Here is a 14,554-nt window from a genome sequence, read left to right as displayed (position 1 = left end):
GAAAGCACTGCCTTGCCCTGTTGGTGCTATTGACACCTGTTTGACATCAAACAATATACTATCTTCAGGAAAATTCCCTCTTGATACCTGCCAAAGTAGACAAGAAGAAATCATGACACGTACTTGGAATATTAAACAACTTTCAGTTGAAATGCTAGAAAATTGTTCAAAGGGATAGGAATCGATGATTACTTTGCCAGTTCCAGTTGGGAGTAGTCATGTCCCAAGTATATTCAGGCCAATCATATCTTAAAAGGGAGACTTGAGATAGTCATTACGTTTGTTTTCCTCTAGGAGGAAGTCAATCCCATGTGTAACCATTAGAGAATGAATTGTTGCTATCAATCAGCTTTGATATTCTTATTTTGTTACAGTATGTGGCAATTTTAGTCAGTTACTAAGGTATTGATGGACTAGATGGATCAAATTTTTCAGCTCTCAGAAAAGCTGAGTGTGTGAATGGGTATTTCTCCGTCTTCCCTTTCCTACTTTCCTGCAATGCAATCAGCAGTCTCTGCAGAGTACATCCTTGCAAAGTGTGCAAAAAAATGCACTGTGTGTAGGATACTGGTGAATGTTTTTGGTTGTTTTTTCTTTTTTTTTTTTGTACAGGTGGGAAAGTAATTTCCTCTGGAGTGGGTTGACTTACTTTATAATTTGTTTATTGAATTCAGCAACTTGTTATTCAAAATTCAGATCACTTTTCCTTAGTAACCTAATCTCACTATTGGTCTGATTTTTTTTATGGTATAAAAGCTGTTCATATTCATAAACTACGATATAGAAAACCAACATTAGAAAAAATACTTTGTTTTTCCTGTGGTCTTGCAGCTGTGTGAAAGGAAAGCATGGTCTTTAGGTCTTTTTACTCTATTAACATATTAGCCACTCAGTCCAATCTTTAATTGCTTTCTCCATTTATTGTATCTGTTCAGAAGTGAGATTGTTATTTCTACTTCAGCCTGATGATCCTTTGAGTACCTTATTCTTTGCTGCTATTCAGTTAGTTCCAAATCAGTAAACTTTTCTTTCTATTCCTGCAGAATAAAAATCTCTTTTTCAAAACTTTTGCCATATGGGGTGATGAGCACATTAATATTTTTCCCTGATATGTAAGCCCTTTTGTTTTTTTTTCCTTGCCCAGATTTATCTTTTTCAGTTTTGCAGACCCAGAGAGCATGCCTCAAAATGTTCCACCTAGAGGATACTGTACACTGCATTAAATATCTAGTAGTAAAGAATGCACTTTCAGCAGCGCAATCACAAACTTATTTACAGACAGATATTTGCTAGTCGTCCAGTCTTCATTTAAATGTTAATTCAGTGAATTCCAGTGTGCCTGTGTGTACTGTTGTACTTTACTAACACAACAGAGCGACTCTTAAAAAAGCAGCAACTTAGATTATATCTAAATTAAATTGAAATAAAATGGCGTACCTGTATTGATTTGAGTTCTGTGTTTTGAAGTTGAAACTGAAGATCATTTTGAGTAAGGCACGTAAATGTATTGGTGTATGTGTGTACCTGTGTTAAAAGGAATGCTTTTTTTTCCCTGCAGAGATGGCAGAAAATTTAGAGTCTGTTACTTAGGGTATACTAGTTAAAAACGGGAATAAATCTTTTTTTTTTTTTCTAACTTTGCTGCTTGATGTATAGAGGTATTGATTGAGATGGGAATGATCATTTAAGTCTAAGTCAGTATAAAACGAGGAAGAGATATGAATATATTGTCTTCTGTTTCAAATGTCTGCTTTTGTCTTCTGATTCTTGTGTGGTGTAGTGTATTTACTCCTTTTTGGCCAGTTGAGCCCCAGAAAAAAGAAGAGCTTCAAGCAAGTACCTGATGGCATGTTTATTTTTTTTTCTCTATAGCTTCCCTACATGTTTTATGTTTTATGAAGTGTGTATTGCAGCTGTGCCACATTCATTTAGAAAACTCATTTTTACAAGCTGGCTTATAAGGACAAGTAGACTTTTTTGGTTTGTTTTGTTTTTACTGTAAGCTTAAAGATTATTCTTATATGTAACTCTGTTCATGTGATCGTAAAGGCTTATAGAAGTCCTAAGCTGCAATCAATTCTGTGTAATGGATATTGCACAGAATCGAGCTAAGCTAATACACAAGCATACTTTGATTCTTCTGTTGATACTTAACATCTTCAGGAAAAAAAAAGTTTGTTTTAGATTTGCCCTAATTCTTAAATGTTTTAATTCTGAAGTGTAAGCATATACTTTGTCTTCTGACATTCTTTGTTTTTAATCTTTAAATTTTCAGTTATCACTTCACTTGTTTTACATTTAGTCTGTAACTCTTAATTCTTGGACTTTTCTCCTAATTTGAAACGATTTAAAATTGTTTTTACATCTAAATATTTTTGCAATTAGTACTAAAAGTGATTTGCTAAGATCTAATCCTTTTTCAAATGTGAAATAGTTTAGTTTTCTATTAATACATAGATGGGTGATCTTATTAGTTCTTTTGTTGACTATCAAAACTAAATTGTCTTCTGATGTTCTGTTAATACTTGAAAGGGTATCTCCTGAAGTTTATGGTTTAAGGCATCAGAATTGTTTTGTGCTTCATTACAAATCCTTGGATTCTGTGCTGTGCTTACTAGTGGCATGATACAGCATAGGACAGGTTGAGGAGAAGGAAGCTAACATCACTTTGGAAGACTTTAACCTTTCCTGCTGTGGAAGAAAGACTGAAGAGCTTAGACTGAAGACTTTTGAAATAGTTGTTGGTATATAGGCAGCATTTTGGATACTTGGTACTGATTTGGATTATGCTTACTGTAGGAAAGCTGAGGTTTCAATTTTTCTCTCCCCTGGGCCCTCTTCACCATGCATATGCTAGGAAACTCGTTCTCAGGTGAAACCGAGTTATTTAGTACCCATTTATGATGTCCTTTTTATTTCATGTTTCTCAGCTGCCACTTCAGCATATAACTTAGCTTTTAATAGAGAGTTTTAAAACAAGTACTATAAGAATTAAAATTAGGGTAAGGCCATATTTATCTTTACTTACGTTTTAAATATAGATACCAGGTATAAGTTGTAAAACCGAGTAACAGAGTTTCTGTAAATTCTCTCATATTAAACAAGACAAAGTAGATTGTCCTTTTTAAGCCAGGTAATATTACTGTGTTGAATAAACCAGCAGAAATTCAGAAGTTACGTTCAACTTTGAAAAAATAGTGTTTAAAATTAATGTTTTAATATCTCTACATTATTCAAAATAATTTTTTGTCCCTGTATTTTTGTCAAATATATTATTTGGTCATATTTGACCTAAGTACTGTGATGGTTCTTTCTGAAGCCATTGCAATCTGCTTAGTAGCAAGTGTAAGGAATGCCATACAAATGCACATAAACACTATTCACAGAAAAGGTAATGGGATACGAAAAGGTTTTCGTAATTCATAGCCCTGCCAGCTAATTTTTTTGTTAGCTTCATGGAGGTCAGCTAACTAATTTACAAAGGAAAAGCAAAATTTCACAGTATTTTGGATGTGTAAATTGTGGGAAAATGCAGATTGTGATACAGAAGAGTGGCCTTTTGGCTTGCCTCAGGAAAAAAATGGTGGGGAATGGTTGGTAGGAATGTTGTCCTAAGTTTGTGTGAGTCCTGTGAATGGATTGTGATTCTCCAGACAATATCTGTAGTTCCTTGGGCACAAGAGACACTAATAGTGCAAAATTCTATGTAGATTATTTAAGATAATTCAAAATAGACTTTTAAAGTGAATTTAAACATTCTTAAGGTTTCTCTATAGGTCTCCAGACACTCCTTATCTGTACAAATGGAAAGTTCTTTTGAGCCAGGGCCTGACCTCTTGTAGGTCAGACCAACTAGATCCAACTCAGCTAACCTCATTTACAGAAATAATAAAATACCAACTTTTGTGATGATACATATATATATTTAACTGGTACACATCAGTTAATTGTTGGTGAAGGTGTGACTTCAATGGCATTACGCTCATTTGTGCCAGAGATGCAGTTCTAGCTAAATGCTTCTGGAGGTGAGATGAAGTATACGATACTAAATAAGTTCCAGTGCCACAGACTGATGACTGATGGTCATTTGAAGAAGTACATTAATTAGTGAAAGTAAAGTTTCAGGTAGTGTAATGACATGCTGGTGTAACAGGAAATACTTGAAAATAGATATATGAAATTGGCAAATGACTAAGATACAGTTTAATACATGCCACAGAGAGCAATTTAATATACATGAATCTATTTATCATGAATCATAAGAAAGTAAATGTTCTGTTAGTCTAAAATGAAAGTTTTTGTTGATTTACTTGCCCTTCTGCACTCATGAATTCTGCAAATATTTAATCCAAAAGAAACATTATGCTTTTTCAGATCTATAAAATATATAATGACTTGATTAAAACAAAACAAAACAAAAACAAAAACACTCATTTTAGGATTAGATTTTAAAATACATTTACAAAGTGCACAACTTCTTTTGTAGCAGATCTTTTCTTTACTGTTTTCTCATTTAGCCGCAAAGCATTTTTATTCCTTGTTCTAGCTTTAAGCTGAGCAGTTCGAGTGGCTTCTGTCTTTTTGTTTTCTCACTTGGCAGTGTGTTGCAATACTGCTTAACTTAATTAAAAGAAATACAGCTTTTCCTTTAGGGCAATTGCTGTAAATTTAAAACAAGTGTTTTGCTCTAAGTTGCTTAATGCATGGTATAATTAATCATGAATATCCATTTTTCACCTGTATGAATAGCAGCAGTTCAGTCTTTACCTACTGTCAAAATTGTTCCTTGTTACTTACTGATTTGAAATTTATGAGACTTCATTGTGTATATGTTTAGGAGCGATACACAGTCAAGTGGAACCTTTAAGTGACTCATGGGCTCGACTAAAACACAGCAGAGATTGGTTGTACACTTCATCCTACTCATTTGTTGAGTCCGATTTTGATCTCTCAAGATCTCTTGGAGTTCATACGTTGATTGAAAATGTTGTCAGCTTTGTAAGTGGAGATGTGGGAAACTCTCCAGGATTTAAGGAACCAGAGGAAAGTATGTCCACCAGTCCACAGGCATCAATAATTGCAATGGAGCAGCAGCAGCTGAGGGCTGAGGTAAGTTTCAATTTAATATCGTTTCTTATTTTTCCATACATTACAGATTTTATGGATTTCTTTTAACTTTGACCAAATTCTGTCTATTAAGGAGTTTTTTCCTCCCTTTATCTTTTGAAATATTTTAACTGGAACTGAAAACTTAACAAAAAGCTGTAAAAAATTAAAGAATCCTCTTAAAAACAAAAAAAAAGCGCTTTAAGAGTAAACAGAAAAATGTAGTTGTCTGTCTTTTAACATAACATTTTCTTTATGTACTGTTCTTTAAATCTCAGACTTGAATTTCAGAGGAGTAGAGAGATTATCCTATACGTGCTGCATGCAGCATCGATATGGTTAGAACTTCCAGTGTAGGCTTTGGAATTACACCAACTTTAATTGCATGTTAACTACTTGATTTATATGAAGCTTTTCCATGTAGCTTATTTGTGCTGACTAGATTAAGCCAACTTCGCTGTTAGTCAGAAACCGAATGGCAAGCTGACAAGAAGAATTTTCTTTGAAAATGTAAAAATGTGCTTTTAGTCTTAAGATTTATCAAACTCATGGATACTGTCAGAGAAAACAGCTACCTCGTTCACTCTTGCTCATAGTTGAAGATTATCAGATTTCTAAGGATGCTTCCTATTTAATACTGCCTTTTGACTGCCTTCACTTTCAGCTTCGTCTAGAAGCACTTCATCAGATCTTAGTGCTTCTATCAGGGATGGAGGAAAAAGGGAGTGTGCCATTAATGGGAAGTCATCAAGGGCCAGGATTTCAGTCGTCTTCATTGCTTACTTCTGTTAGACTACAGTTTCTTGCTGGTTGCTTCGGTTTGGGTACTGTAGGACATGCAGGTGCCAAAGGAGAGAGTGTAAGACTGCATCACTACCAGGTATGTATTTTGATAGATTTTTGCTGTTTCAATGGGTGATAAAAATGTTATGAGTGCTTACAGTATTTATTTGTTTGACTCAGGATGGTATCAGAGCAGCTAAGAGAAGTATTCAGATTGAAATCCAGGTGGCTGTACACAAAATTTACCAGCAATTGTCTGCTACATTAGAAAGAGCACTGCAAGCTAATAAGCATCACATAGGTAAGTGAAAACCAGATTTGTAAAATATGTCCTCTAATATACAGTACAACAGCTTATAAGTTTAACAAAGAAGACTTTGATATGAGTAGCCAGAACTCATGGATGAAGTATCTGGCCGATAGCTTCTTTTCTGAAGAGGGAGGGGCGTTTCAACCTCTTTTATTGTCTTACCTTTATTCAAGTGTCAGCCTTTTTTAAGAGTTTAAATTGTTATAAACCTTTCTATTCCTGTAAGCCACATACTACATTTTTCCAGTCGCCTGTTTCTTTGGCACTTTACAGTGTTTTTTTTGTGTTTTTTTGTTTGTTTGTTTTGTTGTTGTTTTGTTTTTTTTAGGTTTTCCAGGCATAAGCAGTTTTGAGAAGAGATTAAACTCTCCAAACCTTTATCCTTCATTCGGGTGCACTTTCTTTAAGCCAAAAACAAATGAACAGAGCACGTTGCATGTTTTGAAAGCCCCTTCTGTCCTCCTTTACCACGATATTGCTGTGCATTTCTGTTCTTGAGAGAAAGCTGGAATTCTGCAACTCTTTGTGCATTTGTTTTGTCTGAGAGCTTCAGTACAGAATAGTTTGATGATAGAGCCTGATGGTCATGCTTACCTGAATTATTTCATTGGTTTCACTTACAATTAAATGGAATCAAAAGAAATTTCTTGAGAATCTACCTGAAGTGCAAGCAGCAAATTGCATATTTCACCAAAGTTATCCTTACCTTGGAGAGAAGAATCTGGTCTCTTTTGAGATTTAGCATTAGAACGTTTATATCACAAACTAGATCTGTACAATATTTTTCTTTGGACAACCATGGCAGAGAGTGCATTGAGTTAAAGGAGGGGATATGGTGGTACATAAGAAAGACTACCTCAAAGTGTGTGATAATGGCAGCTCTGTCCTGTCTTAGTATTCTTACTCTAAAGAGTTTATCAATTAAAAACAATTTTTTTGTTTAATCTTAGAAGCACAACAGCGTCTTCTGCTGGTAACAGTCTTTGCTCTGAGTGTACACTATCAGCCCGTTGATGTCTCCTTGGCCATTTCCACTGGTTTGCTAAATGTGCTATCACAGTTGTGTGGCACAGACACCATGCTAGGACAACCACTCCAGTTGCTGCCCAAAACTGGTATTTCTCAACTCAGCACAGCCTTGAAAGTAGCCAGTACAAGACTACTTCAGATCCTTGCAATCACCACAGGGTGAGTATTGAATGCTCCCTTGCTTTCAAAAAATGTAATCTTCTGTCTTACCAACATCCTTTAAAAGCAACTCTTCTTTTGTGTGTGTTTTCTTTAGGATAGAAAGTGGTGTTCAGAAACATAGAAGTGAAGGGAAAAAAAAAAGTGTAGTTGCATTATTCATAAGGAAGATGAAGATTAGACTGATAAGTATTTTTAAATTGTAGGTGACAAGTTTGGGCCAGAATAATTAGAACTTTGAGAGCTTTATGGTCTCTAAGCATTGCATTGTGGTATTCCCCCTTTTTTAAGTATGACTTTGTATAGGTCCATTCAGTTGATAATATTAGGCTTTCTGTTGCTGTGTAATATTCATTTATGTAAAAAGTAATACCAACAATAATCTGGTAGGTGTTCTTCAGAACAGTACATTGTGTTTCTTTTCAGAACACAAAGGAATATTCTGAGAAATACTGGCCTCTGTTAGACCAGGGAAAAAGATCCAAAATTCTATCAACAGTTAAATACTTGAAGTCTGTTTGGAGCATGACTCTGATTTAATATAGGATAGATGCACCTTAATTTCAATGTTCATACAAAGCTGTGAATTTACCTGTCACATCTGTAATATAAGACAAACAGAAAAAAATCACCCTCAATTTTGGAAGTTGGAATGGGATTCCACATTTAATGAACTAATTTTTTTTTCTTTTGGAAAAACTGGAAAGGTGTCTTTTGACTCTAAGTTTAACCCTACAGGTTGAAAGTGCCTTAAAAGCAAGGTTCAAATAAGAGTAATCTGCAAAACTTGTGGCAAAGTAACCTGCTGCAATAGAATGAATTAGAATTAGCGCGGGGTTAACCCCAGTTTTCATTTGCACTGAGTTTGTAGTTGTGTCTTTATATTATTGTTCCTCTAATCAACTCTTAAATACTCTTATTTTTATTTATTGTGTGTGTATAGAACCTATGCTGACAAACTGAGCCCAAAGGTGGTCCAATCTTTGCTGGATTTATTATGCAGTCAGCTGAAGAACTTGTTATCACAAGCTGGTGTGATGCTTATGGCTTCTTTTGGAGAAGGGGAAGGTGAGGAACGTGAAGTAGAATCAAAGAAGACAGATTCAAATGGGGAGAATGAAAAGAGAGACTTCAGAGGTAATTATTTTGCATCATTTCGTTTACAGTTTTGAAATACCAGACAACATAATAAACCACTGAATGCTGAGGCCCTCACACACTCTACTGTATTGTTTATTGTTGGGTCATTCTTAACTCTGTAAATTAGATGAAAAATCATCAAATAATTTTGTGCTCAGATTAGATTTATATGCACGTCATATATAAATCAGTTTGAAGATAGGAGTAAGTAGAGAATAAGAACTACTCCATCTAATTTGTAATTAGAAGGAGAATACCATTTTCCTCCAAAAATGATAGTACTGTTCTTCAAAGTACAGTCATAGGAATTCAATTATCTAAGTTTTAAACTAGAAAGAAGTATAATGTAATTCAGGAAGTGGCCGCATTTGCAGTGCATTGTGAAGAGTTTTGTGCTTTGAGTTGATGGGAAAAGGTTGACCATACCCTGTCATATTCAAAAGTTTGCAAGAAGAGATCTGAAATCTGGAAGTCCTCCCATAATTTGCAGTCCTTTAATTTCCACAGAAATTCAAAATGTTCATTATATGAAAGAAGAAATTTTTAAGCATACTTTAGTTTTAGGTATATGTATGCTTTTGGTTGTGCTTACAGCTGTCTTTGCTTCTAAATAATCAGGTGACTGATAAATTTGTAAGATAATTAATTCATAAGAAATTAGTTCACTAAGAAGCTAGAGTATAAGGTCTTCTCTTTCCACAAACATCTGCTTATTAAGATAACTCCCTTAGAATACGAATTGGGGCATGAGGAAGTATTGTTTTGCATCAAAACCCCCACAGGCAACAAAAAACATAGAATCATTGATAGATAGGATGGTTTGGGTTGGAAGGGACCATAAAGATCACCTAGCTCCAACCCCCTGCCACGGGCAGGGACACCTCCCACCAGCCCAGGCTGACCAAAGCCCCATCCAGCCTGATCTCGAACATTTCCAGGGATGGGGCATCCACAGCTGGGCAACCTGTGCCAATGCCTCACCACCCTGATAGGGAAGAATTTCTTCCTCATATCTAATCTAAATCTACCCCCCTTTCAGTTTAAAGCTGTTACCCCCTGTCCTATCACTGCACTCCCTGACAAAGAATCCTTCCCCAGCTTTCCTGTAGGCCCCCTTTAGGTGCTGGAAGCCTGCTCTAAGGTCTCAGCGGAGCGTTCTCTTCTCCAGGCTGAACAACCCCAACTCGCTCAGCTTGTTTTCATGGGAGAGGTGCTCCAGCCCTCTGAGCATCCCCGTGGTCTCCTCTGGACTCGTTCCAGCAGGTCCATGTCCTTTTTACGTGGGGGGCCCCAGAACTGAACGCAGTGCTGCAGGTGGGGTCTCACCAGAGCAGAGTAGAAGGGGAGAATCACTACCCTCAACCTGCTGGCTGTGGGTCTTTTGATGCATGCAGTCCAGGGTACAGTAAAACTTAGAAGGCAGTAGTTATGTTTCATGCTACAGAGTTACTTATAAATAAAAATGCAGTAAGTGATCATTACATTTTTACTTATAGATCAGTTTGTTGCACATAACAAGGACTGCTAATATTTTTGTCATCTTCTGTTCAAGTCTCTGGTAGGCTTCAGATGGCTACATTTAAAACATAGCCAAGCAACTTAAACATACATTAAATATATAGAGCTTGCAAATACTGGAGTATAGTTCTATAACCGCATGCTTTTGGTGAGATACATACAGTAATTTCCAGTATAGTTGTTTATAATCTTAGTTTACTAAAGTACCTGTGTTCTTAGTGCACCATGTGATATTTGAGTAACTATGTATTTTTCCAAATGCTTGTTAGTCCACATAGTGTAGCCTACCAATATCAATTGTATCTATTCTGTTCTGTTCTACCCTACTCACAAAAAAAATGAAAATTTCCCAAAACTCAACTGCGAATGTCTGCTTTAATTTTTTTTTTTTTCTATTTTGACTTTAAAAATAGGCTATTCGCAGATACTGTAGAAGTAAGAGTGTAAATGAAACTTTTAATTAATTTCCTAGCTGCCCTCCGAAAGCAACATGCAGCTGAATTGCACTTGGGAGACTTTCTTGTTTTCCTACGTCGAGTTGTGTCTTCAAAAGCAATTCAGTCAAAAATGGCATCTCCAAAGTGGACAGAAGTACTTCTTAATATTGCTTCTCAGAAGTGTTGCTCAGGTATGATCTTTTCAAAATGTGCTGAATAGTTATCCGCTTTCCTCTAGTGCGGTTCCTAAAACAGGTCCTGTTAGAACATCTACATTACACAGTAAACACCTAAAACTAAATCCTGTAGATGTACACAAGTCACACTTTGGAAAATTGCATTGGTGTCATGCAGATCATTCCATAGGTGCGTGCCTGATGCCAAAGTCAGTTCTAGATTATTAACATACTGTTCTATCTTCAGGAGTTCCCTTGGTTGGCAATTTGAGGACTAGACTTCTTGCACTTCATGTACTAGAAGCTGTATTACCTGCTTGTGAATCTGGCGTTGAAGATGATCAAATGGCTCAGGTCTTTATAATTTGCTATTAACTTTTACACGTGTTTCTTCAGAAAGTCTTGTTAAAGTTTTAAATGTTTCATAGATTTGCTTAGAATCCAAATCAGATGAGAATTGGTGTAGATGTTTGTTTTTCTAAGAACACTAAATATTTTTACATTCATACCTACAAAGCAAAATAAAACAATATCATTCTATTTGTTATCCTCATCTTGGGTTTACAATGATCTGATTTATATTCTAATATGCCAGGTTGTTGAACGATTATTCTTGCTTCTGTCTGACTGCATGTGGGAGACACCAATAGCTCAGGCTAAACATGCGATTCAAATAAAGGAGAAAGAACAAGAAATGAAACTACAGGTAATGATGCTTTTACCTTCTCTTTTGACTGAATGTAACCGCGTTACATTTACTCTAGATATTTTGTCCTATTTCTGATAGAAGCAAGGAGAGTCTGAAGATGAAGATGAGAATCTTCCCATACAGGAGGTGTCCTTTGACCCTGAGAAAGCTCAATGCTGCATAGTGGAGAATGGGCAGATTCTGACTCATGGAAGTGGAGGTAAAGGATATGGATTAGCATCCACTGGAGTCACTTCTGGGTGTTACCAGTGGAAGGTAGGTTGCCTAAAAGTTTATTTCTTCTCTTCTCTTACTTCTCTTCTTATTTTGGAAATATACTGTAATTTATAAACAATAGCTAACTATGATTTTTCTCTTGTGAAAACATTCTTGAATAAGTGACATTTTCAGTCCAAAGAGAGGGGTTTGAGGCTGCTTTTGAGCATTGCTGTTGGGAGCAAGTTTTCAGCTGATATTTCACTATGCAGATTGGAGGCTGTGAATATGCACTGAATATTTGTAGAGGTGTTGGTACATGTTCCTCAGATCTATAGTTAGTACGGATAAGATTGCCTTGCAATAGTTAATCTGCTCAATTATGTAGATTTTGATTATTTTTTTTTCTTTAGGGAAATAATTTAGAAAATATTCTGTCTTTCAAAAAGGCACATCAGCCTGTCTGACAAGACCCGCCTTTAATTACAGCATTTGAAGTGATTTATTCAGAAATACAGATAAATACACAGTTGTAGTCCAAGTTAGTAGCATCTCTGAGCATAACACTTTTTCTTTTACCTGGATCTATGTAAACCACTTGCTGTGAATGTGAGGAGTGAAGCTGGTTTATTTCCATAATGCGTTTATTGCTGCCATGCCAGCTTCTAGGTGTGAGTTTTGAGTCAGAAAAATCATAAATTCTTGTGTGTATTTACGTACAGTTTTCTTCATTACTACTAGGTTAAATTTTAATGACTAACTAATGACTAATCTTATACACTGTGTCCTTTTAAAGATGGAATATGATTTTTAGCTTATTAAAATTTTTCATTGATTAAATGCTTGTGAGTAAAATGGTTAAAAGTATACATAAATACATACAAAGTAAATTTCCATTGCTTTGTTCTGTTACAATGTATATTCTGACTTTTCTTTTTAATTACCTTCTAGTTCTACATTGTGAAAGAAAATCGAGGCAATGAAGGCACATGTGTAGGAGTTTCTCGTTGGCCAGTACATGATTTTAACCATCGCACTACCTCAGATATGTGGCTATACAGAGCCTATAGTGGTAACCTTTATCACAATGGAGAACAAACTTTGACTCTGTCCAGCTTTACACAAGGGGATTTCATCACATGTGTATTAGATATGGAAGCAAGAACTATTTCTTTTGGTAAAAATGGAGAGGTATTTAACATTAATTGTTTCTTTTTTTTTTCTTTTTCCAACAGTAATTTGTCACAGATATTTTATATAAAGCTAAGCATGGTGGTTAAGACAAGTGATAGTTTCAGTACTTAAAAGTATAACTTTGTCATGTTTTTACTTGTTAAGGCGTTGTAAGTTTGTTTTTGTTTGTTTTATCTAGGAGCCAAAACTAGCTTTTGAAGATGTAGATGCAGCAGAGTTATACCCTTGTGTTATGTTCTATAGCAGTAATCCAGGAGAAAAGGTAATATAAATGTTCATCTGCATTGGTTGTAAGTTTGTGCTTTCCCTAGACTGTGTCATGTGGATGTTGAAGATTTTTTGGGGATAAATGGGAATTGTTGGTAGTTGAGAAGTACTGAGAATGTAACTGATGATGCATTTTGTTTTAACGCATATATAACACTACATTACTTGCGCACTACCTAGACTCTTCATGAATTCCTACATTGTGCAATCTGTTGTCAAATTAGAACATATGTTACTACTCTAAATTGATTTAGAGACTTAAAGTTCTACGCATAGAATTGCAATCCCCAGAAACCAGAGTTAATATAGTATTAGGAATTTAATGTGGGAAAGCATGAAATGTTGGAGTTTCAGAATCTTTATAGAGTTTATAGGGGTGCAGGTTTTGATCGCTGTTAAGGTGAAATTCCTGGAGAGCCTCAGAAAAAAAAAAAAAAGCCTCAGCTCGTAACTTTTTGTATTGATCAGGAGACTCACATGTTAAAATAGCTTCCTGTGTAGGTAAGTTGAGAAGATAACTTTTAAACTGCTCTCTTTAAACACTTAGGTGAAAATCTGTGATATGCAGATGCGTGGTACACCGAGAGATTTGCTACCTGGTGACCCCATCTGCAGTCCTGTTGCTGCAGTGCTGGCAGAAGCCACTATCCAACTCATCCGTATCCTTCATCGCACAGACCGTTGGACACACTGCATCAATAAAAAAATGATGGAAAGACTGAATAAAATCAAAACATGTCTTAAAGAAGCAGGTCAAAAACTGAAGAAAAGTCGCTCGATTCAAAGTCGAGAAGAGAATGAGGTGAGAGAGGAGAAAGAAAATAAAGAGGAGGAGAAAAGCAAGCATAGTAGGCATGGTTTAGCTGACCTTTCAGAACTTCAGCTGAAGATGCTGTGTGTGGAAGTGTGGCCTGTTCTAGCAGTAATTGGCGGAGTTGATGCTGGTCTTAGAGTTGGAGGTCGATGTGTACACAAGCAAACGGGACGTCATGCTACTTTACTTGGAGTAGTGAAGGAAGGCAGTACATCTGCCAAGGTCCAATGGGATGAAGCAGAGATTACTATCAGGTATAGTATGCTCACTTCCTGTACTTCTCAGAGTCTAGTTTATCTTAACAAATAATATGCATCTTACATTAGAGTCATGTCGATAAGTTATTTTAAGCTTAAACTTTAAAATAATGCAGCCAAAGTTGGCTGTTCAAAACTAATATGAGTTATATTTCGATAGTATCTAGTAATAAAATGCATGTCAAATATGCATTTGATAATTTGGAATTGATCGGCATCATTAGAATTCTTAGGTTGTAGGGTTTTCTTGCAGATTTTTTGTAGAATTCATAGGCTGTAGGTTTTCAGAGTTGGAATGTGACCAGCTTGCCAGTTTTCTTAAATTTGGAGTGAGTGTTGCTTGCTTTAAAATTTGCATTCCTGTCCTAATTTACTGTAGCTTCTTGTTCATGGGTATAAAGAAGGTCTTTACTGGGGGACAGTGCACACTTCTGTTGTAAATGGTGAACCTGCTTCTGAA

General features: G+C 35.8%; 1 protein-coding gene across 18 annotated transcripts in view; it reads left to right on the top strand.

Moving 5' to 3' along the window:
- HERC1 (HECT and RLD domain containing E3 ubiquitin protein ligase family member 1) overlaps window positions 1–14,554 on the top strand; it is a 124,110-nt gene that overhangs the window by 71,768 nt on the left and 37,788 nt on the right. For 17 of the 18 annotated variants that reach the window (XM_080608188.1, XM_080608189.1, XM_080608191.1 and 14 more), the window contains exons 26-37: window positions 4,838–5,109; window positions 5,771–5,986; window positions 6,070–6,190; window positions 7,150–7,387; window positions 8,331–8,524; window positions 10,518–10,673; window positions 10,906–11,012; window positions 11,254–11,364; window positions 11,446–11,622; window positions 12,514–12,753; window positions 12,935–13,018; window positions 13,571–14,091. In XM_080608188.1, coding sequence (XP_080464314.1) covers window positions 4,838–5,109; window positions 5,771–5,986; window positions 6,070–6,190; window positions 7,150–7,387; window positions 8,331–8,524; window positions 10,518–10,673; window positions 10,906–11,012; window positions 11,254–11,364; window positions 11,446–11,622; window positions 12,514–12,753; window positions 12,935–13,018; window positions 13,571–14,091 — 2,437 coding nt within the window. The remainder of the gene's footprint in view (window positions 1–4,837; window positions 5,110–5,770; window positions 5,987–6,069; window positions 6,191–7,149; window positions 7,388–8,330; window positions 8,525–10,517; window positions 10,674–10,905; window positions 11,013–11,253; window positions 11,365–11,445; window positions 11,623–12,513; window positions 12,754–12,934; window positions 13,019–13,570; window positions 14,092–14,554) is intronic. The other variant, XM_080608192.1, reaches the window with a different exon arrangement.

The sequence above is a fragment of the Anser brachyrhynchus genome, assembly GCF_964034855.1.
Source record: "Anser brachyrhynchus genome assembly, chromosome: 11".
Lineage (NCBI taxonomy): Eukaryota > Metazoa > Chordata > Aves > Anseriformes > Anatidae > Anser > Anser brachyrhynchus.
The sequence above is the reverse complement of the archived record's forward strand: the minus strand, read 5'-3'. Positions and strand labels throughout refer to the sequence as shown.